This window comes from Cyprinus carpio, chromosome A7 (assembly GCF_018340385.1).
Source record: "Cyprinus carpio isolate SPL01 chromosome A7, ASM1834038v1, whole genome shotgun sequence".
NCBI classification, from domain to species: domain Eukaryota; kingdom Metazoa; phylum Chordata; class Actinopteri; order Cypriniformes; family Cyprinidae; genus Cyprinus; species Cyprinus carpio.
In genome coordinates, this window is record NC_056578.1 from 36,258,040 (window position 1) to 36,283,592 (window position 25,553).

The 25,553-nt window shown below is 37.9% G+C and overlaps 1 protein-coding gene across 5 annotated transcripts; it reads left to right on the forward strand.

Annotated features, from left to right (window-relative positions):
* The first annotated feature begins 58 nt into the window (after nt 1-58).
* Nucleotides 59-25,553, forward strand: LOC109093649 (GRAM domain-containing protein 2A-like). Of its 5 annotated transcripts, none has more exons than XM_042760990.1 (12): nt 59-985; nt 4,367-4,468; nt 14,220-14,277; nt 16,042-16,114; nt 16,559-16,662; nt 17,478-17,576; nt 19,754-19,825; nt 19,929-19,991; nt 20,198-20,375; nt 23,412-23,505; nt 24,651-24,758; nt 24,841-25,553. In XM_042760990.1, exons 1-12 carry the CDS (start codon nt 876-878, stop codon nt 24,842-24,844), a joined length of 1,065 nt encoding a protein of 354 aa, XP_042616924.1. In that variant the 5' UTR covers nt 59-875; the 3' UTR covers nt 24,845-25,553. The 5 variants fall into 5 exon arrangements, with proteins under 5 accessions (XP_042616924.1, XP_042616925.1, XP_042616928.1 ...); XM_042760992.1 differs by lacking the exon at nt 59-985 and adding an exon at nt 1,045-1,782; XM_042760993.1 differs by lacking the exon at nt 59-985 and adding an exon at nt 3,575-3,699.

Below are 25,553 nucleotides of genomic sequence, written 5' to 3' on the forward strand. Positions count from 1 at the left end.
TTTGTCATCTTATTTAGTTTTTTAAAGACCTTTTTCAGGTAAATTATCATATTGAACACTGTAAGTTCCAGTTACCACTAGAGGACACCCACTTCCACTCTATCAGGCTTTTTTTTTATCCTATTCATTCCTTCTTTAATGTTTAACCAATGTATCTAAATGAGTTTCCCCAATCGTTCATGAATTCTGGATAATATTAACAAAGCATTTCAGCATTTCATAGAGGTTATGCAATTTATAGCCAATGAAACACTAGAAAATTGTATATGCACTGTAGAATATTGACTTTTTAAGAATGATTTTACATGGTATATTCAGGCCTTTTTTATTTTTAATTCTCTGGTATTTCAAAGTTTTCCATTACTGTGGGAATGCTGTTAACCATTAAAAAAAAAAATGTGTTTATACGTTTATAAAATATGACCAGCTCAATTGCTGGAAATATTGCAATGCTTCGCCATTAAATATCTTGGATGCATGAAATTCCAAATCCCTAGCATTTTAATTCACTTGCCTTAATATTGCTATAATGCTGTTAGACAGTCATATGACAATGAAATGTCTGAAAGGGTAATTGTTGTGAATCATCAGAGTATTTGCACAGTAAGAACCATAAAGCCCTTTCAGCTTGTGTAAAGTTCTTTGTCTGTAACAAAAGGTGCCTTTTATGTGCAATGTGATGCAGAAGTGGAGATTAAGTGAGGATGATTTTGTTGAGTGTAAATATAAAATCTGATTATCTCTGCTGGGAGGGGGAGGGGAGGGAGGCAGGGAGATGCTGAGGCAATAACTTTTCCTCTGATATCCTGCAAGGGCATGGAAGTACGCTTTTCCTCTTGCTGCTTAGCAAGTCTGCATCGGACAGTTGGGATTTCATGGGATGCACTATATATGCAGCCAGTTCTGAGGCTCCTTCAGCAGAGGGGCCTGATCTACAGAGACACCCCCATGGTCACAGCACCAGGACCTGTCGCACCCGTGACCGGTGAGGCCACAATGCATTTCTCCCAGACTGCCTCAAGAGTCTTGTGTTTTATAATGAATTGATTTGGTGCCAAAATAGTATGTGTACTGTCTGTTAGCCTATTAATGCTGAACTTTAAGCTATTAAAAACTCAACTGATCTCTGTGTAGTTTGTGTTCATCGTCGAACTGAATGATCCCTTTCTATTTGTGTGTGCTTTATTACTAGCAATACTCAAATTTTGTGCATTTTCACTTTGGAATCTTGTGTAGCCTACATCTCTTTGAACTTTTTAATTTACATAATCTTTACTATATACATTTGTTATCTTGGTTTTAAACAGCTAGCCTACTAAATGAAAGTCTTTTTTAATTGTATGTGTTTTCTATGACAGTAGGCTACCTTACATGAAATACAGCCTCTCTTGTGTTCAATTGTAAACACAAACCCGATCCATTTTCATACACGTCTGCATAGGACATGAACTCCATCGTTATGAGAATTTGTCAGCCATTGTCGAAACTGGCTGGACTGGGAAAATGAACGATTTAACGAACAAATGGGTTTTATGCAGATGCTACATCATGTCAGTCAGTCTGTATAATGTGTGTGCGAAAGTTCATAATCCGGCGAGAGTTCCCGAAGCTTCCTAATAACAGCACGAGTCTCTAATGCTGCTGACGCTACAGCTCTCATAAGACATCACACCCATGACCCTTTAGAAACTCGGACTCACCGCTAATGATGGCTTTTTCTTTACACTGATATACCTCTATGGGACACGTCGAACGAGGGTTTGGATATTTCCTGTCCGTCAGGTACGTGTCAACTAGCGCGGTTTCTCAGGCGAACGTAGTGACGTCTGCTGTTATGAATTCAGAAATTAATGCGCACAGCAGGTTTAGATTGTTGTTCACTTGGATTTTGATGCATACGTATTAATTTGATTTCTGGTAAAGATTGCCACTTTATTTGATCAGTGTGATTTAATTGTCCTTGACTTTAATTAGTAATTTAGATGTAATTCCAAAGTATGAGTCACGTAGGCTACAAGCCGCTGTAAAAGAAATATCAAAACACTACGCGCATCTGTGACTGTACACTAATTAAGTTAATTAATTTTAGCTGTATTAATGTGCCAAGTTGCTATGTTGCCTGGCAATCGTTTGGCGTAGGCTAAGTTTTATTATTCATTTTAAAAAATATCATATGACATTTATATTTATTATGTTACGTTCCCTATCATTTTATTAAGGAATTCGCTCGAGCACTGCATTAGTGATTTCACGACGGTTACAGAACTAGGCGGCTATAAAATTACTTTATTTAACTTTCATGTCACACCAACTTTAATTTAAGCAGATCTGTGTACACAAAGTCAGTGTAGGTTAGCTTTTACTACACAATTAAACACCATAGATATTTTCCTTTAGGCTGTACCAAACACTGTAGAATATTTTTATTCTGCAAGTCATTTTAACTAGTCAAAGCAATATCAACTCCATATAAACTTTATATAAAGTGCTAGCCTATATGTTTATAAATAGTAAGGGCAGTGGAGCAGGCCCGCAGGATACTGTAATGTAGGTCACTCACAGGAAGAGTCCACTGAGTCCACTACATTTTTTACAATAATGTCACCATTATATGATGTGCATCAGATATGAGAGTTCAGTGTTTTAGGAACGTACTACAATAACTGCAGTTTTTGCCAAAATACCAGCAGTGATGGCATTAGCCATAATCAAAAATAAGGTGACACTATGCTGTAACTTGAGTATTTTGGCAGAAAATATGATGACATGTTTGTAAGGGCAGGGGAAGAAAAATGTTTTTCAAAGGCGTTCCAGCACTGTCAAAATGAAACAAAGAGCGGCTGTCCTCATTTTCCCAAGTGTTTAATTGTTTAACCCTGACTGTTACTAACAAAAAACATCACACAGGTGTCTTCCAACTCACTTGCATGTCCCCATAACACAATCTGAATACAAAAAAATGGCATAATGTAGTGTGAATGGTTTGCAAAGTATCCATCAGAAAGCTCTCTTGTGTGTCAACTGCCTGGGGTGCAGTTACAACCCGCAGATGTACATGAGAATGGGCCCATTAGCCTCCTGCAGTACAGCTGCCTCTCTGTTATTGCTGTGAACCCCCCTGAGGGCCCTTTACACAAATACAGCCAACCTCCTGTCATTGCCTGCTGTAAACCATTAACATTAACAGATTATATCAGATATATATTTTTTCTATTTATTCATTTATTTGTTTTATTTTAGTTTCTGTGGCTGTATCTTATGGCATACTATATTAGCTATACAGTATGTCTAATTATAAAACCAAAAAGCATTAATTTTAGATGAGTATTATATTTTATTCATGTATTATTGTATATGTGCTTCAGGTTTGAATGATTAACTGGTTTTAACTACCAGATTAATTGTTTAGACACATTTAGCCACGAAATTGTGTATTCAGAGCGAAAAGGCTTCCTTTTTTTTTTTTTTTTTTTTTTGCAACACATGCCAATTTTGTAATCAGTCTTGTTGCCAGGAAGCAATAAATTGTCTGTGTGCCTTTAAGAGAGGCTTCTGTGCTGTAGGCTAAAGTTGATTTGGCTAAATGGATTAGCAGTTATCCTGCAATCTTACAGCCTAAATACGCACTAACATTGAGAGAAAGAAGAGGGGCCCTGATTGAAGGCACAGCAGCACAAAATGCCCTGCTTCATTCTGAGGGTCAGAGATATCTGAAAAACTAAATAGTCTACTATTAAATAGCCTACAAATTAAAATGAAGAAAATATTAATAATTAAATATGTGTGACCCTTAAAGTGCAGGAAACATCATTTAGCTAAATGTCGTCCCTTTACCATTATCATGCACTGGCAATTTAATCCTCTTATCTATGTATTTTTCTTTGTATTTTTAAAAACATAGAAAGTTTGCAGACCTTGCACTTTGCCCTCATCTCTTTTCTGTCCTGTAGATGCATTTAGCACTATGCCAACAGGATAACTGCTAGTTAAGCGATTTGCTGGTGCAGCACAACAGCTGCGTATGTGTGACGCAGCAGTGTGCGTTAAGTCTCTGGTGTGCATTAAGCGGTGGATCAAATGGTGTGACCTTCAAAAACAGGAAACGGTCTATCAGTGCACACACCGATGACTCGAACTCCAGCCTATTGTAGCGTCCCAATTAAAGATAACAAGGGAGAGAGAAGGCCCAATCAGCATGCAGTGTTAATGGTGACAGTAGTGCAGCAGTGGTTCATTTATAACACCTTTTTAATTGTACCCCAGAAATAGCAGGCGCTCTTTTGCTGTGGGAAAATACTACATGTTTTGTGTTTGTGTATTAGAAGTATGTATGACGTGTTGTTTTGTGTGTTTGTGTGTATTGCAGGCTTAAGACTATGAGTGATCATCAGGATCAGGCTGAAGATGTCGGCCTCTTAACACCTCATGATCAGTCAGAGCCCTCAAAGGATGATGACATGCATTTCAGGCAAGTTATGTCTTGTCTAGTGAAAGTAGACTCAACTTCACCTTTGTATATTCTGGTTTTAAACTATTTTGAAAGTTTAAAGTATTTTGTGGTTTATGCTAGCAGACGGCATCTTGTCTTAGCAGTTAAAACTGTTGCCTCACAGCAAGAGGGTTCACGGTTTGAGTCAGAAGGCCTTTCTCTGTGGAGTTCCCATGTTCTTCCTGTGTTGGTGTGGGTTTTCCCCAAAGTTCTAAGATGCTGCTATAGGCTACAGTTTCACTGTGACCCTACATAGTACAAGTGACAAATGAAAATCATAGCTGAAATGCTGTGACTGACTCTATAACCTGCCCATAAACAACCGGTACAGAGTTTTGAGAACATATTTTAACACCCAAATTAATTAGAATCAGTATTATAATGAATAAAATCAGTTTATGTTATGCAAGGCAAAGCGTTTCCATCATGCAAAACGACCATTACTGACGCATTAAGCTGACTGACATGTTTTATTATGAAATCTGTCTCTAGGCAAAATAAAATTTTATGCATTTGATTTAAGCATAGGTCTTTAAAAAAAAAAGTTTTTTAGAAAAAAAATAAAAAATCTTCATGTGACCCAAAAATGAAATTTACACTGGAGAGCAAGTGATGTCAAATCCCATGAAGAAACAAACTCATCTAGATCTTGGATGGCCTGAGGGTTTCATTTTTGGGTGAACTAATCCTCTCATTTAAGAATTTTTATTGAATTTTTAAGAATTTTATTTTGGGACTGACTCAAACACTAATTCACATGATGGCAGATTCCATTATATGTGTAGTGCATGTCTTAGGGTTTGTTCACACTTTGTCATGTTTGGTTCGATTAAAACAAACTCGGGTGCGATTGCTCTGTTAGTGCGGTTTGTTTGAGTAAGTGTGACTGCTGCCATCCGAACCCTGGTGCACACCAAACAAGTGCGTTCATATTTCATTCAAACCACACCAGAGTTTGTTTGGAAGCGGACCAAAATCCATCTTTTTAGCTGTCTCGGTCCGCTTCCAAACAAACTCTGGTGTGGTTTGAATGAAATATGAACGCAACAGGGACCAAATACTTCGAAACGAACCAAAAACAGGAAGTAAAGACATGATGCGATGCTATGCGACATGATTTGACGACATGGTGTAACCAAAACAAAATGAGCAGAGGGCAAACATGGAGCAACGATGAAGTAAAGTGACTTTTATGAGCTCCTTGTGAGTTTGCAGGTGGCGAAAATAAAATGATATGTACATGCAAGAATGAGCGCACTTAGTCCAGCAGATGGCGTTAGCTGTGTTCGACTTAAAGTGGCGCTGAGCAGACCGATCGGTTAATGGGTGCTTTAATATTTTACACCCGCATCGCTGTTTTAAGTCTAATGCACCTTTTGTTTGGGGTGTTCCGTGAATTCCATCACAATATATATGTCATTCAAGCCGACCAATCAGGTTGTGAACATATCACTCTGCCTTTAGGTTCGGTGTGTTTAGGTTCACTGTCAAAAATGCCACTGTGAATGCTAAGCGGACCAGGACCAAATAAATCATTTTCCTTTTTGGGCCGGACCAAATGAACCAAACGAACCGAACAAAAAGTGTGAACGCACCCTTATATAAGCCCATTCTGTGGCTGAGTGTAATTGTAGGAATGTTTCCAGATGGGGTTTAGTTGAGCACTATATCATGTGCTCACACAGTCATCCGTTCAGAGAGCTGACATCCACAGGGCAGAATGACTGAACAGCTCAGTATCATAAAGGCTGTATTATGTTTCCTCTGTAAAAATCCAAGTTTGACAATCTTTGTCCCGTTTTACTTGCTTCTAGATGAATTATTGACTTTACACTACCACTGGGACATATTCTCTTTCTTGCTCTAGATGCATTTTGGCTGTTAATCAGCCTGCCTATGCAGAACCTCAGCCAAGGGCATACAGACACCCTGCCAGTCTGGTAACTCTCCACCTCCGCAGGCAGGGCAAGATGAGCCCACAACCGTGACATGCTGCAGTCACCCTACGCCAGAGCCCAGCATAATAAGAGTGTGTGACTCATGTCTGGATAGCACAAAACAGTATATCTTTCTATTTATATTTTGCTGTCATTTTTTTTTTTTTTTTGCTTGAATAAGAAAGAGAAACTTTTTAATTTATTTAAGGTACTTTAATGCTGCTGAATGAATGTTTATTAATGAGACACAGACTGTCTGTATATGCAATGATACCAGATACCAAAGCCAAGCCTATTAAAAAAATAAAATTCTGAAAATGTACTTTACATCATTACATTTGACTGGTACACTTGTTCACCAGTGGATCCTCTGCAGTGAATGGGTGCCGTCAGAATGACTGATCAAACAGCTGATAAAAACATCACAATAATCCACAAGTAATCAACACTACTCCAGTCCATCAATTATCTTGTGATGCGAAAAGTTGCAGGTTTGTAATCTAGTCACTTACAAATGAAAACAGTTCTAAACAAATATGTTGATGAATTTTGATGTGAGAGGACAACAGGTGATGGACTTTTTTTACTGGAGGAAACGTTATTATGTATTATGGATGGCGAAAATGACGCTTTAAAGTTAAAACTCCTTAATGATGGATTTGATTATTGCAAACCTGCAGCTTTTCACTTTACAAGAAGATAATTGAAAGACTGGAGTTGTGTGGATTAATAGTGGATTATTGTGATGCTTTTATCAGCTGCAAGAACTCTCATTCTGATGGCACCCATTCACTGCAGAGGATCCATTGCTCTAAAAGATTCCCATTCCACATTTCGGACCCATTCCACTCCAAATCTGTTCTGATAAAGAAACAAACTCATCTACATCTTGGATGGAATGAGTATTTCCTTTTTTGGCAAACTGTTCCTTTAAAATGACATTTTTTTTGTGTGTGAGATTTCTTTCCCTTAGTACTACTAGAGCTACAAAATGTGCTGGGATACTGAATATTTTTCTGTATGAAAAATATGGCCCTGAATATGGTTAGTTAGAAAGGACACTAATGTCCATGATGGTGATCATATACACTATAATATAATACAAAACAATTTAATTCTAAAAAGAAGTAATAACAAAACAATAACCCCCATGAATTTATTTACAATAAATATTTCATAAGCCTCCTTTCCTTGCAGGCTAACCTAATTAAATAATTCAGGTGCAAGAGCCAATTGCCACTAACCCCAGAATGCCATTCTAAACATAATCACAACTCGCTCACCACACAGGAAGCTCTGAAAAACACTTCTCACATATATGTGAAGCCATGGGCGTTGCTAGGCCATTTTTAGAGGGGCTAAAGTCCCATAAATGACTACTCAGCCCCCCTAAAATTTTGCGATCAGCTCGATAAACTGTAGTACACGAATTTGTGATCGCCTCAGTCCCACTGATCTATATATGACTGGATCGCTCATCGCGTTCTAAACTGCCAGCAGGCAGTGAAGCCACCGGAAGTGTTCGATCCGCCATCTTACTAATCTCTACCGGCAGAGAGCACCATTGAGTCACATTCAAACCGCTGTCCTAAAATCACCCGATTTGAAGCAAATCAGTCAAACGGGAATAGTTTTTATGTTATGTGTATGTAAATTAATGTTTACTTCAGATGTTATCTGCTGCTCACACAGGTAATGATCCAACACAAAATATAGCTTATTTCTTTATGAACATAATTATTCAGCAATTATTAAACATGAATGTATTAGCATCAGAAATGGATTTGAATATATATCAAGGAATAATACAATTATGTTGTTAATGTTGCTCTATAATGAAATGAAAAGCTTAACTTACTATCTTGGAAATAAAGCTTTATGTCTTTAAATCCGTACTGTATATAGTCAGTTATTTCTCTGAATAAATTCAGATTTCGGAATGAGCACTTTGTCGTTTGTTATATATGCTGAGGTCGTGTCCGTCTGATGTTTATCATGTTCATGATGTTCACTACTGTAATTGCTTCACTTTAATGACGTCATGAGCAATCCAGTTCTATATTATAGATCAGTGCTCAGTCCCCTTTAAATTTCATATGAAAACGGCGGCAGACTTACTTAGATAGCCTCCTCCCCGTCTTTCAGCGCATTCTTTTTCAATCTGCAGACCATGGCGGCGCAGAGCGAGAAACAGAGGACAAGGTGTGTGTTTAACGATAGATTGTTATAATATCTGCATCTGTGCAGTTTGCAGTTCTATTCTTTTTCATACATACAGTTTACAAAATATCAATCAGCTCCCCATCTCCTGTAGCCTAAGTTTTCGCTGCGTTCACCCCTCATAACACCACAGCTGTTTTCTCCAGTGAAAATGAAGCACATATTAATGTATATCCTGCTTTATAAAACAATCATGTTGCCATTTTAATTTGAAAATTTTACATTTAATGTAATACATTTTCCAGTGAATGTGGCATAGAGGTTTGCATACTTGAGCTAAGGAATGAGGGATGTACACTAAAAATGCTGGGTTGTTTCAACCCAACTTTGGGTCAAATATGCACTAACCCAACTGTTGGGTTAAATTTTGGTTTTCAAATAAAAAATTTTACCCAACAGTTGGGTTAGTCCATATTTGACCCAAAATTGGGCTTAAACAAAACAGGATTTTATAGGCTACTAGAAATGCAAACAGTAAAATTGTGTGTGTGTGTGTGTGAGTGAGTGAGTGAGAGATCATGAAGACTTGTATTTGGCTTATTCAGTTATGTTATCTATGCAAAACAGTGGAATACTGCACTTTTTGGTATATAAGTTTAACATACCACTCCTATTCGTCAAAAATTTTTTTATTATATATATATAGGGCTATATACTGTATATATATCTAATACACTTAACCCCCCCCATAAAAAAAAAAAAAAAACATTTTGAAAATCCTAGAATCACCCCGTGTGAAGCATATTTGTGCTTCACAGCTTCACATACTACTGAGATACTGCTGGGGATTTCTATTTGTTTTTATTATTTAGGGGTCATCGGATGCCAATTTTCCTCAAGTTGATATGATTCTTTAGGGTCTTAATGAAAAGTTTGTAACATAGTTTGGTTAAAATCTCTCAATGGTAGTGTAAAAAACACATTTTTTACCCTGTCAAAAACAGCTCTTTTCAGATCAAGCCGTTATATAGCATTTTCCTTTAAATGTTAATGAGCTCTGCTGACCCCACCCCTCTCTTCCGAGATGCTCTCTGCGGGACTGTTTACTTTAACCACATTCATCATGAAACTTGCTAATTAGCACATTATCAGGAAAGGCGATTGCAAAGATTAATTAAAAACCCTTATACTCACTTCTACTGTAGCATTAAGGTAGATTGTGGGTGCACTCCCTTCAAAACAAACGTAATCCACTACGTCTTTAGTGATTCAGATATCGGGAGTAAATAAAGACTGCTATGTTCATTATTACATCTAACAACAAAACACCTCAATCGCTTATGGCCCTGATATACTTCAAACGAAGTTCGTTTTTGTTCATCATTTGGGGCAAAAAGAAGTTTGAAAAGGCTGAGCGACGGTAAACTGTTTCCGGACTTTCCAACACCCCCGCTCAGCTGCTGGAGGCGGGGTGTAGATTAATGTGTACATGTGTTGCGATGCTCGCGTGTATCCTCTAAACACAACAATGATGAAATGAAGAAGTGCAGGAAATCTAGGTGTGAGACAGGCCCCAATGGTCAGAATATTATAGACAAAAGAATAATGATTAGCAGCAGTTCGGAGTCAAGTATCATGTTTGCAATACAAAATAGCCATTCCATTTCCATAATCAGTCCTTTATGGGAAGTGTGAATGGCTCATAATATGAAAACTTTAGCATGATGTGGAAAAAATATTGCAGTCAGTTTGTTACTTTATTTTATTAAACTGGATAAATTGTTACACCTTTTTATATTTTATGTGGTGTCATGATTTACTTTTGATAAAAACAAAGGTTTATTATTGTTTGTTCGTTTGGCATTTCATTTATTGTATACCCTTTAAATTCACTTATTGAAAGAACAACAACAGCAGCAGCAGTATGGTGTAACATTTATTTGAAACACATGTATTTGGTACTTGCTATCTTTACTCTTTCCTTTCATTCTATTCATGTCTTTGGAAAACTTTTCTCTACGTCACTTTTTGCATAACTCTGGGCCATCGACACCAAGCTTCGTTGCAATTTCTTTCTAGGAATTAAATGCTTTCACTGTGAATCTTTAAAGTCTCTCTGCAAGCGATTGTAAAGGTGCATATATATTTGTGCCAGCTCAGCTATTCGATACTCCAGTGTATTCATGTTAGTAGTGACTTGCAGATGTTGTTCTCCTTTCGGACCTCCGTGGTGTTTGATGAGTGAGGGTTGAAAAGGTTGCACATCAAAGAAGGTGGAGTTTCAGAACACCCACCAATTGCGTAATCGCTACGGACCAATGGAAGCTCAAAGGTGTTTAGGAGCCAAAATAAACTCCCCCAGAAAGTTCGCTTTGGTCAGCTGTTTCGAACTGTTGAAACGAACTCAAAACAAACTTTGTTTCGGCCTGATTTTGTTCGAAATGACGTCATATCAGTTTGTTCTTCGATTTCGTGTGAAGCATATCGGGCCCTTTAGGAGTCATTCTTGTGTACATCTGCTCTGGTGGTGAAACAATGGTGGACTGATGACAGCTCACTCAGGGTCTAAGGTAAGATGCCAGTCCAGTCTGTGCTGAAACGCTACTGTCAATCAAACTATCATGGGAGCGGCCTGTTTTTGTGACGTCACACAGACGCATCTGAGATCAGCTCGATTTGAGAAAGGGGTAAAGATTTTAGTAGATAAAAAAAAAAACACTTGGTGGATTTTTATCATTATAGGGTGGTTGTGTACACACACTGCCAACACACATTTCAGTTCAAACAACTTGTAAATGTGCATATAGCATCCGATGACCCCTTTAATTAAAGCATCCAAATGTTCGCAACTCAGTTAGCACTACATGAGGCAGTGTTTCTCTGTGAAATGGCAACAAAAGGAATACAGTCATCTATAATAGACTCGGATGTTCATTTTTATTGGATACAGCAGCATAGTGCAGCAAAAACAGATGCGGCCTGAGGGGACATAATATTATCTTCTCAGGAACAATGATGTGTGAAAAGAAACATGTTTTTGTTCACGAGTGTGGGTGTAGTGGTGTTCCCTGTTAGGTTGAATGATGGTAAAAGCTTAACACATGCATTTGTCCTGTCAGCATCAGTACAGTGAGATGAAGATGTGCATTTGTGCCAGAAGACTCTGCTGCACTCTTGGCCATGTGCCTGTGTTTCCACAGCTCTTTCTATGAGGAGCCGTACAATATAGAGAGTTAGTGTACAGAATGACTTATGATTTTATAATCTCATTTCTGATAGCTTCTGACGTCATTAGTTGTCATTATTTCATTCTTGGCTGTCATTGAAGGTGACATTTTTATCCAGTGTCACTTACAGGACGTTTCCTCTGCAGCAGAGTAGTTTTAAAGGTGAAGTACATCAGGTGTCCCACACTATAAGCCATTGGACAGATATACTGGTGGTCCCACTTGAAATCATGCCATTGTTTGAGCCAGAAGTTGACAAACCTGTAACCCTTATGTTACTCCAACTCTTAAACATTGGGTAATGACAATAATTCAACGCTTGTACCCAGTGTTCGAAATGAACTTTTTCACTCACCAGCCAATCTGACTACTAAAATTTGAAATTGCCGGCCATTGAGAAGTTCTACAAGCCAAAACAAAAATATCCAAAAATAAACCATATTATCAAAACCACTGTCACGTGTTGGTTTCTGTTTAGTTTCTGTCTGTCATTATTTGGTTTGTTTCCTTCTCATTTAGTTAATGATCATTAATTAGTTTCCACCTGTGTTGTATTAATCATCTTGTTTGCTCCTTATTTGCTTGCCCTTTATTAGCCTCCAGTTTCTGTCATTTCTTTGTCTTTGATTAATGTTATTTGAAAGGTCTATGTGTGTGTTTATGGTCATTAAAAGACTCCATTATTCCTACTCCTTCGTCGTGCGCTTACTAAAACCACGACCGTCTGACAGAATCCAAGACCTAATAAACAGACAACAGTGTCGGCTGAGAACAAACTGTGGGTTTTGTGGCAGGCTGGTCGGAGGTTGGAGCTGTATGTGGAGGATTTCCTTGAGCTTGCTAACCAGCTGAGCTGGCATGACGCCGCCCTTGGTGCGTGCTTTAACCTGGGACTGGATGACGAGACGATCTGCTGCGATCTTCCAGTATGTAATTATCCCATGATCGAGCTGGTTAATCTCGTCCTATTCTTAAAAAGTTCACATTTCAAAGTAGAGGAAATGTTTCAGTCTCATCGTCCAGCCCCCTCTGAGGCACTCTCTGAGGTCTTGCCAGCTCACGCCAGGAACCACCACATACCATACCAACAGCTCGGTCCGCCTGTCCAGCCCCAGACATCCCCATATTCTCCTAAGCTCCTCCCTAGTCCTCAGCCCAGGATCAGAAGTATTGCTCGCCAGCCGCTCGGAAGTCAAGATGGCCGGCTGAACATCACTCAGGCCCAACAGCTGCTCCAAAGCATGGCTCACCGGCCTCTCCGAAGTAAAGATGGCCAGCCAATCATCAGTCAGGTCTGCTGGCCACTGCAGGCTCAACGGTGATGGACATGGCGCTGCCCCTGGAGTTCATGGCCCCATCCTCTCTCCAGAATGCGCTTAAAAAAGCTCTCCTTCATCTCCTGAGTCTCCTTCGTCTTCGCTGGTCCCGTCCAGCCCTCCTTTGTCTCCAAACGCCCTCCAGTTCCCGCTCCCCATAAGTGCCTTCCAGAGCACCCTCCAGTGCTCACTCCTCCATAGCTCTCACCAGAGCCCTCTCCTCGTAAGCGCCTTCCAGAGCGCCCTCAAGTACCCGGTCCTCCAGAGCACCCACCAAAGCCCGTTCCTCCTGAGCGAACCCCAAGATTCCTAGTTTTCCCCAATAAATTTTGCTCACTAAAACCACGACCGCCTGACAACCACAGCTTAGATTTGAATTTATTAACCTAATTCTGGATGATTAAATGGCATTCAGTTTTACTACAGCGACTCATTGTTTGCAGACACCATTAAAATGAAATGAAAACAATTCTCAGTGACTTCTTTGATAAAAACAGCATTTATTTTGTCGAAATGTCAAAATATAATTTACTCCAAAATGAACGATTCATGGTAAGCACATTGATTGATAAAATGATCAGCTGTTCCCTCACAAAACTCCACTGACATCCATTAAAAAAGAAAAAGTCAAAAAAGTGGAATTGTGTCCTGATTTTCACCCACATTTGGCAGGTGTTAATTTCAAGCCTTGCTTGTTCCACGTAACAGAAGTTTGCATGACAGTTCATTCATAAATATCTAACAAAAATCGATCTGTGCAAAAATCAATGTTGCGTGTCACGTGAATGTCTTAAGCTCTTATTTGGAATCCTCATTTGAGTCAGAGTCATAAGCTTCATGTTATGGGACAGCCCTCTGCCTTAGGCCTGAGCATGAGCATATTTGGAGGACTGGGGATCATCAGCTTGTATGTATTTTCTGTCATGAGTTCACCCTTAGGTTAATAAAGCTGTTTTTGAGCTTTAAAAAAAATCCCTTTTACTTCACTTTAAATGTGCTTTTACCAAAACATTCTCATTGAAACTAATCATGTTTGATATCCAGGTTCACAGTTTTCCGATCGTCTTACATATTTCTTTCTGTATCACAGGGTACATCTAATAGATGATCTGTCATATGAAGATGTCAAGAAATGCTACCGTGGATCTGTAAGTACCAAATGACATACAGTTCAATATCATTTTGTAGCTCATGTCCAACCTGTAAATACATTGACCCGAAAAACAGTTTGACACTTAACCATATTTAAAAATGGCTGTATGTAAACTATAAAAATAAAAGTATATTTGAAAATATATGCAATATTTGTAAGCAGTTTAATCAGATTAAACATTTTCCTATGTTCCTAGGTTCTGTTTGTATGATAAATGACTTAATTCGTGTAAAAAAAAAAAAAAAAAAAAAACAAGAAAGGAGATCTGTACTGTACTGTACTTAATATTTATGTAAATCAAAGAAATATGTGTTTTGCTTCCAGATGGTGTAGTTACAGAATCTACCAGCAGGGGCTAATGGGACCATGCTAACTAGCTAAACCTTGACCTTGCCAAAATGTTATCTCAAAAGTTTCTTGCTTACGATCTGACAAACAAATTCTCTTTATACAACCAGTGCTGTTTTCTGAGAAATAAACATATCCTTCTTTAGCTGTCATGAGGTGGAAAAGGCACCACATCCACGGAATGACCCAGCATTTTTGCAATTATTATTACCCATCTGGTGTTGTGATGATTTTTAGTGGATGTACTCATGTGTCCTAGCAGAGTAACATTCAACATATTAAGCACTTTAAAATAAATAAAATTATTATTTGAGTATTTTTTAAAAGATAATAATATTTCTGTCTTTGCGCTTGAAATTTTCAGGTTTAATTCAATGTGTCACTTGTTGGTTCTGTGTAATTATTTGTGTAAAATTACTAGAAATCGCTGAGTGTAAATTGTTTCTACACTTTTTTTTTCAGTGTATGAACATGTTCCAGTAACATCTGGAACATGACGTCACACATACAGGCATCTTAAATCGCTTCAATTTGAGAAAGGGTAAATGATTTAACTAGATTAAAAAAAAAAAAAAACACTGGGTGGATTTCTATCATTATAGGGTGGTTGTGTACACACACTGCCAAGACACATTTCAGTTCAAACAACTTGTAAAAGTGCATGTAGCATCCGATGACCCCCTTTAAGTGTCTAAATATGTCTTGGGTCTCTGTACAAATGATTTTGGTGCCTGTCTTTGAGTAATCTGGTTGATTTCAGAATAGATTATTTGACCACAGCTTTGCTACTCAGGAAGTTTGAGTCAAGGTCTCAGTTGTCGATACTGTCACACAATGATTAGCTCTGCACCTCCAGGCCTATAGACTTGGTTATAGAATTAAGACATATTGCAATTTATCACAGCTTACAAACAGTTTACTGGATCAGCCCATCTACATAATGAACATCCATCATCCTAATGATCTGTTGTGCATCAGTGTGCTCTGAAATGCTCTGAGCTGCAGGGAGCGAGAGTGAGAGAGTGCCGGTGAAGATAAATGTGCTAGAAACAAGCAAGCTTTTTTTCATTAAGGTGCAGTGGGTGTTTCTGCTCCGTGCCTGTGACGGGGCAGTGAAGAAAGAGAGAGAACGAGAAAGAGAGAGAGAGAGAGAGAGAGAGTGATGCTTCTGAAGTAAGAAGAAACGCTGTGTTAGCTCACAGGAAGAGGACAAAGCTAAGTTGGCTCTTGTGTCCCGGGACAGTGGAGAGGGACGGGGTATCTGCGAGGCTGCCTCTTGGTTGGTGTGGAGTGTTTGTGTCGTGTCAGCATGCTCAGCTTGGTGCAGAGCTCACATACCTTACGAGAAAGAGCCAGGCTGCAGAAGAGCTGTGCGAAGCAGCTGATTTCTCTTTCCTCTGCTTCCTCACAGACCGTCAGCAAGTACAATGCACAGTACCACAAGCTTTTCCAGAGCGTTCCTAAAGAAGAGCTCCTGATGAAAGGTAAGTTTGTTGTCATTCTCCTTCCACTGCAACCTCTTACATTGCTGCATCTATTGCTCCTTGTAAAGTGACTGTAATAGTGTTACTGTTTACCTCAGTAACATCTTCTAACGGACACACATGCTTTGTTTATAAAAATGTCCATCATATATAGAGAGGGGCAAAGGTCTGAAAACACTAGTTAATAATAAATTTACCACTAGTGAAATATTAATGAAAATGCTTTTTATTGTACCTAAAACTTTTATTCCGTTATTGGGATCCCCATTTTCAGTCATTTGGACCCAAATGAATTTCATGTTCATCTTGATGTTTGGAAATGTTATGCTGTTGCAATCTGTCCGACATTGATATCAACATGCTTTGGGCTAGTTCAAGTGAAATAAGTTAGAATTTGATGCTATTCAGTCTCTTGTATAAGTGCACTTATGACTCGTCCTTTAGTTTACTCCTGCGCCCTGCTGCGAGACATCCTGCTGCAAGGCCGACTCTACATCTCTCGAAACTGGTTGTGTTTCTACGCCAACCTCTTTGGTAAAGACATCAAGGTGAGCATCATGTCTTTGCTGATGATTATAGCTGGGATAGACATGACTGGAAAGTTCATTCTCAGGAAAATGGTATCATTTGTGTTAGAAAACAGTGCAATTTTTTAACATTTAATTAGAAAAATGATTGTCAAATCAAATTATGTTTTCCCGTAGTACCCAAAGTATTAAGGCCTGTATATAAATAGCTGAGTACATTGTGAAAGTATCAATTTAACTGTACTTTCTAATAAATCAGTTTACTGTATAATTACAATATACTCATTATAATTATACAATATATAATTGCAATAATGATTACAAAACCCATGGAAAGTTTCATATCGTTAATGCAAATATTATATAGATATTGTGATAGAAAAATACAAACTTATTACATTTCCTTTTACATTTTTTAAAACTCAAAATATTGTGGAGTTGAATGTCACAGGGTTGGAAACAACACAAAACAGAATGGTTCTTGTTTCTGGTTGATAAGGTAGTACAATTTTAGCATCATAATAAACTTGAAAGGAATAACCGTATAATACGAATTAACAAATTCGCAAGAAATTATTGCATAGAATGACTGGTGTTTTGTGTACTTTTGGCTGCACGCCATGTTGTGTTTTTTTTTTTTTTTTTTTTTTTTACACTGAATTAAACGTAATGTTATATCGTTCCTTTGTGCACCATGTTATTTAGTAATTAGATTCAGCTGGTCCGGTTTCCATCCTTGAGTGGAAAAATGTTGTGTGCAAGAATTCGTAATTGAAGACGCACTTTGAAACAAGGAACTTTTTCCTTTTTTTCTGCCACTTTCTCTTGCCTCTCAGGTGGCCATTCCTGTTGCATCCGTGCGGTTGGTGAAGAAACATAAGACAGCAGGTCTGGTTCCTAATGGCTTGGCTATCACCACAGACAGCAGTCAGAAGGTGCATTTCCACTGGATTCCAGGTCATCGACCGGCAGATTGAAATACAAAGCTTAGTCAGCATGTGCTGTGGTGCTGCTGCAAAACAGTGAAAATGCAAATGGATGCAACACTGAGACTTTAGGTCACAGTATGAATCTTTGTCATACTGTCAGCATATCTCACACCTGTCAGCATTTATACCTTTTTGTTTAGTTGATTCTTGTCAGCAAAGTAAAACTGGTTTGGAAAAGAAGCGCATTATTCAGTAATCTGACAATTGGCCAGTGCAAAGAATTGATTTGTGATCAGATTACTTTATTATTAATTTAGTTTAAACTTTATAATTATTTGGAGATTGAGATTTCAAAGCTCAGGAAACCTAATGGAGATCAAATTTTGTGTTTCAGATGTTTCTTCTAAAATTTCTTGGTGATGAATAGAAATAGACTGAAATGAACATGGATAGCATTGCTCAGATAATTTGGTCTTGTAGAATTCTTAAGAGAAACATTTGAATTCCTGAAATCTCTACTGAAAAGTTGATTTCAGACTCTGGTATCTTGGCAAATCTGAGCACAGTTTGTGACTTATTTGATATCTCTTCTGAAACCCTAGAAGAAGAAAAAAAAAAATTCAGAGGACTGTGTTTATCTTTCTTCAATGTTTATCTGTTTCTTCAAAAATTCCAATAAATGAAAATAGACAAATAAAACATGTACTATAACAATAGTATGCAACTATAAATATGCCTTGCATATCTCAGATAATTTGGTAATGAAATTATTTGATGAGAAATGTTTGAATTCATTTTGAGGTCTTATTGTTGCAGACTTGATTTGTTTTCCATTTTAACCTCATTAATCTCTAGAGGAAATTCATTGACTTCTCATGAGTATTTTTTCTTTCCATTGGGCGGGTCAGTGAACTCAGCATCTTTTCAGTTAAGGCCTCAGTTAGCTCATATTACTGAAGAACTTGTGGAATATGAGCAGTTGAAAGCAGGATAAGAGCAGCTTATTGGACATTGCTTTGATGGTTAATGCCTGTGAATAGTCAGTAATTCTATATTTCTTAAAGGCAGCCATTTTCTTCCTATACAGTAAAAGCAAAACAAAAATGGTCATTGTGAAAAATGAATATTGCTGCTTTGAAGTGCACCTGGTAAAATCCTAGATAGGCAGTTGTTATTGCAACCACTACTATGCATTTAAATTTGGATACAAAATTCTGCAATAACTAAATCATAAAGTTTGAATGGTGGCAATTTGTGAATACACTCGCATCTCTTTTACACAACCAATATAGTTTATTCATACATGACATCTCCCAAATAATGAATTCATTTGCATGAAGCTAACGGCTAATTTTCCACTGCTACCACTGCCCTTTGCAAACATGCTTTCAAATATTTTTTCATGTGAACATTCATGCAAAAGTTGGGTACCTTTGAGAATTTGTTTAGTCGTTCATGTGCAAATAATTTCATTATTTTTCCGACTTTTTTTCAAGGTTGCATTTGTTTTGTACTAATCCACAAAGCCACATGAGATCAGCTTTGATGCACTCATAGTGTTCCCTACAAATGTGATCCTTTTCCTGGTAGTGAGATTATATGTGGCTACATTGTTAAATTAAACCAAAGTGGTTTGTCTTCATACTCACACATTATTTTATCTCTGCTGGAAAATCCAGCTAAAATTAGTTTATGGTGGTAACTGTCTTTAGATTAGAAAAAGGTTCTTTAGATTATTAAAATGTTCTTAACACTAAGAAACTGTTCACTGAAAGCTTCTTTGGGGAATCCAATATGGCTCTTCTTTAGCATCACTGCTAAAATCCCCTTTTGGAACCTTTATTTTTGTGTGGTCCAATCTGCTTTAGGTGGTTGACCAACCAGTCAAAGGTAAAGAGTTGTGCTGAAATAACCAGGTTTTTCCAACTTAAGGTCATAAAGAAGCTGTGTTTTGGTGCACGTTTTTGAAGGTCCAAGATCTTCTAACCATCAAAACTGACTTTGAGTATCTAAAGATCAGCTTAGACTAGTTTGAAACCAACTAACATATTTAAAAACACAGCTACCATCTATAGCTGGATTTTTTAGGAGGAATGTAAATGGACGTGCCACATCCACCGTGTATTGGTCTCTGTTTACATTTCTTCACTCTTTCTTCATGTTTGTGTCCTTTCCACCCACAGTATGTGTTCGTATCTCTACTGTCCAGAGATAGCGTCTATGATGTGTTGAGACGCATCTGCACACATCTACAGGTGAGAGTTTAGACAGTACCTCTGGGCTATTATGTCGAGAACATGTAAACAGTGTTAGCCTTATGGCAAGTGGGGGGTTGTCATGCTTCTGTCTGTCATACAGGTCAATGGGAAGAAGATCCTAAGCCTCAAGCAGTACATGGAGGAGCCTAACTCGTTATCTCTGGTAGGTTTGAGAGTCTAGATTGCTCTGGTTCTAGAGACCCCAAACTAGACTTTCATTATGGCATATTAATGGCATACTAAATACTTCAGGTGTAATATGATGGTTTATGCAACTTTTGCAAATGGTATTTCAGTGCAAAAGGCTTCTTAACAACCTGCAAACTACAGTGCAAGCAGCACTACAGAATGTGCTTTAATTTGGTGTAGGATGAGTTCCCTGTCCCCGAAGTTTTCCCTGTACCAGATGAGTTTCCTCCGGTGCTGAAGTGGAGGAGGAAGCCGTCAGTTGTGTCAGTAGCTTCTTCTCTTCCTGACTTACTGGGAAACTCCACCGCCGGCCTGAGTGCTGTAGATACCCCCTTTCAGGCAGACAAGCCTCTGGAGGGTGAGTGACTGACCAAAAAAGGTATTTAGATATTTTTCTGTAAATGATGCCATAGTTTTATGGTTTTCTAGAGTTTTTTTTAATTGTTTGGTTAATTTCCTTGAAGTTACATGTAAATAGCATGTATACAGGTGCTGGTCATATAATTAGAATATCATCAAAAAGTTGATTTATCCATTTTCCATTCAAAAAGTGAAACTTGTATATTATATTCATTCATTACACACAGACTGATATATTTCAAATGTTTATTTCTTTTCATTTTGATGGTTATAACTGACAACTAAGGAAAATCCCAAATTCAGTATCTCAGAAAATTAGAATATTACTTAAGACCAATACAAAGAAAGGATTTTTAGAAACCGTGGCCAACTGAAAAGTATGAACATGAAAAGTATGAGCATGTACAGCACTCAATACTTAGTTGGGGCTCCTTTTGCCTGAATTACTGCAGCAATGCGGCGTGGCATGGAGTCGATCAGTCTGTGGCACTGCTCAGGTGTTATGAGAGCCCAGGTTGCTCTGATAGTGGCCTTTAGCTCTTCTGCATTCTTGGGTCTGGCATATCGCATCTTCCTCTTCACAAAGATTTTCTATGGGGTTAAGGTCAGGCGAGTTTGCTGGCCAATTAAGAACAGGGACACCATGGTCCTTAAACCAGGTACTGGTAGCTTTGGCACTGTGTGCAGGTGCCAAGTCCTGTTGGAAAATGAAATCTGCATCTCCATAAAGTTGGTCAGCAGCAGGAAGCATGAAGTGCTCTAAAACTTCCTGGTATATGGCTGTGTTGACCTTGGACCTCAGAAAACACAGTGGACCAACACCAGCAGATGACATGGCACCCCAAACAATCACTGACTGTGGAAACTTTACACTGGACCTCAAGCAACGTGGATTGTGTGCCTCTCCTCTCTTCCTCCAGACTCTGGGACCCTGATTTTTAAAGGAAATGCAAAATTTACTTTCATCAGAGAACATAACTTTGGACCACTCAGCAGCAGTCCAGTCCTTTTTGTCTTTAGCCCAGGCGAGACGGTTCTGATGCTGTCTGTTGTTCAAGAGTGGCTTGACACAAGGAATCCGACAGCTGAAACCCATGTCTTACATACGTCTGTGCGTAGTGGCTCTTGAAGCACTGACTCCAGCTGCAGTCCACTCTTTGTGAATCTCCCCCACATTTTTGACACATAGTTGCTTGTACACTTTTTTCTATCACATCTTTTCCTTCCCTTCGCCTCTCTATTAATGTTCTTGGACACAGAGCTCTGTGAACAGCCAGCCTCTTTTGCAATGACCTTTTGTGTCTTGCCCTCCTTGTGCAAGGTGTCAATGGTCATCTTTTGGACAAATCTGTCAAGTCAGCAGTCTTCCCTATGATTGTGTAGCCTACAGAACTAGACTGAGAGACCATTTAAAGGCCTTTGCAGGTGTTTTGAGTTAATTAGCTGATTAGAGTATGGCACCAGGTGTCTTCAATATTGAACCTTTTCACAATATTCTAATTTTCTGAGATACTGAATTTGGGATTTTCCTTAGTTGTCAGTTATAATCATCAAAATGAAAAGAAATAAACATTTGAGATATATCAGTCTGTGTGTAATGAATGAATATAATATACAAGTTTCACTTTTTGAATGGAATTAGTAAAAATAAATCAACTTTTTGATGATATTCTAATTATGTGACCAGCACCAGTATATGATAATCACAATTTATCCTAGAATGGTACTGCCACACACACCTTTATTGAAAGTGGTAATGATGGGTTAAAAGTTATGAATTGTTCAGTACTGCAAAGTTTAGCACGTTGCACGTAATCAAAAATCTTAGTTTTAAGTATCGTTTTTTGGGTAACTCCTTTTTGAGTTTACACCATACAGGGTTCCCACAGTCATGGAAAATATAAGGGGATTTGAAAACTTTGGAGAACATGAGTATTATATTTATGTATTTAAAAAGTAAGCAGTGAAATAAATCTTTCTAGATTTGGTCTGTTCTAAATATTTCATCAGCTAGATATTACTTGCTGTGAATGTTTGTAAAATAAGATTGGTTTGCAAGCTGCATGATGACAGTCTGTCTGTTGATCCTGTATATGGCTTAAAATCTATTCATTTGAAAGATGAATTTTGACCTAAAAAATCTTTATAAAGTGGTTTAAAATAAAATCTCTTGTAATTATAAATGACTAGCAAGGTGATGGAAAAGTCACACATGTTTGGTAAAAATACTATATACAATAATGTGGTTAGAAATGAGACAAGCAATATCAACCTTCATGTCTATTTTTACTTATGAGATTTATGAGATAAGATATTGAAGTTTCACATAAATAGATTTATGAATGCAAAAAGTGAATTTATTTTCTTGATAAATAATTGGATAGCACTTACTGAAATAAACGTGTACTGCAAAGAGATCATGTGACAAGAATATAACATTCTGCCAACCGATGAGAGAAAAAAATCCCCCAGCCTTGCACATTATCAGGTCTCTTTGTGCTGTGCTGCTGATGGTAAATCCAGGTGATGTTCAGCAAACGTATTAGCCATGAGCAGATTAATTTCTCAGACCAGACTGGCAGTTAATGTCCCCATTTTATCAAATGTTTCTGGGATGGAATGAAAAAATGTCCATTAATGATTTCATTCTATTCGAGAGCAAGCTGATCACGTCACACGTCTGCTCATGTTGTGAGTGCTTGGTTCTCTCAGTGTGTGTGGATATGAAGCTGGTCCTTTATGCAATATGGGATTAAGCCCAGAAAGAGATTTTAGAAAGCAGAGATAAAACATTTAAAAACCAGCCTCTTCTAAGACTAACAGATGCTTGTTTGTATAATGTTAAAAGCCATCATATATATAATCATATATAATATAAATATTTTTTTCAACAAATTCCCACGTAGTCTCTTGGTTAATATGAGAACTGTATGTATTTATAAAAGAATCAGAAAAATGTTAAAAATCTTTAAGGGGACTTAAATCATTGTGTCATGCATTTCCTCATCCCGTGATACTGTTCTGTCCAATTCAGATCAAAGTCTGGAAACCAAGAAAATCCTCCTGACAGAGACGATACCAGAACTGGGCCAGATGGAGTACCAGCTACTGAAGTTCTTCATCCTGCTGTGAGTTTGGCTGGACATCCTTGCTATGTGTCCATGCTTGCTTTCTTACTTGCACATATATGCAGTCACAGAGACTGGTGTGTCATTTCAATACACCTTATTCAGTGGTTTATGTTATTTTCATACACAAAATAATCCCTTATATCACCTTTCATTTGAAGCACAGGTAGTGTGTCAAAAGTCTTCAATTGAAATTCAAATCCGAAAACATTTGTGCGTATTTAATCATACTTCAGTAAAAAAAAAGTCAACTTTTTTCTAAGGTTTATAAATAGATCAAATCAAGAGGCAGGGGAGATTTTCTCATTGCTTGGACGCACAAACTTGCATTTGCTTGCCAGTCCACCTGTTCCAGTAATCCGTCCCCATCGTCATGTGGCCTGATTTATGTAGTTTATGTGGTGCAGCAGGGATAAACTCACTGGACAAGTAAACTGCCATGCATGTAAACTGGCTATCCAGATTGTGCAGTGCCACGTGCACATGCCAGTGGGTCTGCTGTTTGTTTTCAGAAAAATACTCTGCTCTCTGTAAAAGAGATGTTACCAGAAGAAATGTTTTAAAACAACAATCTCAACAAAATAAAATGACATATTGGGACCTGCAAATTATAATGAAACAACAAATTCAAACAAACCCCACCAAACACATTAGATGTTAAAACACTGTTAGTTTTCAGAACCTTTATTTTATTGCTATTTAAAAATGTACTATTTGATATATATATATATATATATATATATATATATATATATATATATATATATATATATATATATATATATATATATATATATATATAAATTAACAGAAAAAAATAAACAAATGCTCTACACTTGAGAAAATCCAAATCTCATGGGCAATATATATTTTAGAGATACTCAATTTATTTAAACAATGTGTCCCACATTTACTTTGTAGTCTGCATGCCTTTAGCACTAGCAGAGACCATGGCCAACGTGTGTTATTTTTTATTTCCTAAATCACAAAGAAACCCACAACACTGCCATCTAGTGTCCAGCTGAACATACGTAAAGGCTCTCCGTGATCTCATCGCTCTAATTAGTTTCAAGCCAGTCACGTACAGTATAGTTACAGTGTTCTGGTCTTCTGCTGTTTATGTAAGTCTGACATCTGTCCCATAGCATTATCCTGCTCATCCTGTCGTCGTGTTACCTGGCCTTTCGTGTCTGCAGCCTGGAGCAGCAGCTCTCTTTCCTCAGCAACAACCCTGCACTGACTCTCAGAGAGAGGTAAATGTAATTCCACACTGTTTTACGTCATTCACTCCGCTCTTACAGCTCATTTACCAGCGCTGTCTGTCTGCCCACACAGGTAACCACTGACAGTCAACACTGCACTTTACAGGGAAGTCGGTCCAGCGCTGGCGCTCTCTCTGTCTCCGTGGCCACCTTGCAACTATGCAAACAAACTCTCTTATGTATTTATGCAAAGTCTGTCTCGGATTGTGTTAACAATGAGTCTGACTTAGGAACAGAAGACTGGAAGTGTTCTCAAATAGTCATTCTGTTTTACTGGATCCAAGAAGAAAGGACCTGACTGGCCTACACAGGATATAGACTGCAACCCCTGTTTATTACAGTGATGGAATATTATGGAAGGCTCTGTTTCCACCAATAAAAACTCTTCTTGTGGTCACTTGTCGCCTAATAAGGGCAAATGTATAAACCGCTCTACATCAAACCAGTTGAATGACTTTCAATAGGTTATGAATATCTTGAATATGTATAGCTCAGGATCTAATGCAGTACACTTAGATAAGATTATTTTATTTATTTATATGCAAGCCACTTGCCATGTTCTAGCTCTTCCAATAGGATTTAGATGACAGCATCATGAAAATATCTAATATGTCTTTGGTGTGATCAGGTCGTCATCAGTCTTACTATGTGTTCACAGCTTGATCGGCTCAAGTCAGTGACCTGGGCAGAATGTTTATGGCATATTGAATGTTTACTCAAGTAAATTTTGAAGCTCAAGAATTCATGGACAATAAAATAGTGCATTTTCATGTACTTTCCAGAGGT

What these genes read in the sequence shown, in the direction of transcription:
- LOC109093649 (XM_042760990.1), top strand. Translation starts at nt 876, where the DNA reads ATGGGATGCACTATATATGCAGCCAGTTCTGAGGCTCCTTCAGCAGAG. An exon ending in AGCCTAACTCGTTATCTCTG is followed by an intron (nt 19,992 to 20,197) that starts GTAGGTTTGAGA and finishes AATTTGGTGTAG; the next exon opens with GATGAGTTCCCTGTCCCCGA. An exon ending in CTGAAGTTCTTCATCCTGCT is followed by an intron (nt 23,506 to 24,650) that starts GTGAGTTTGGCT and finishes TCTGTCCCATAG; the next exon opens with CATTATCCTGCTCATCCTGT.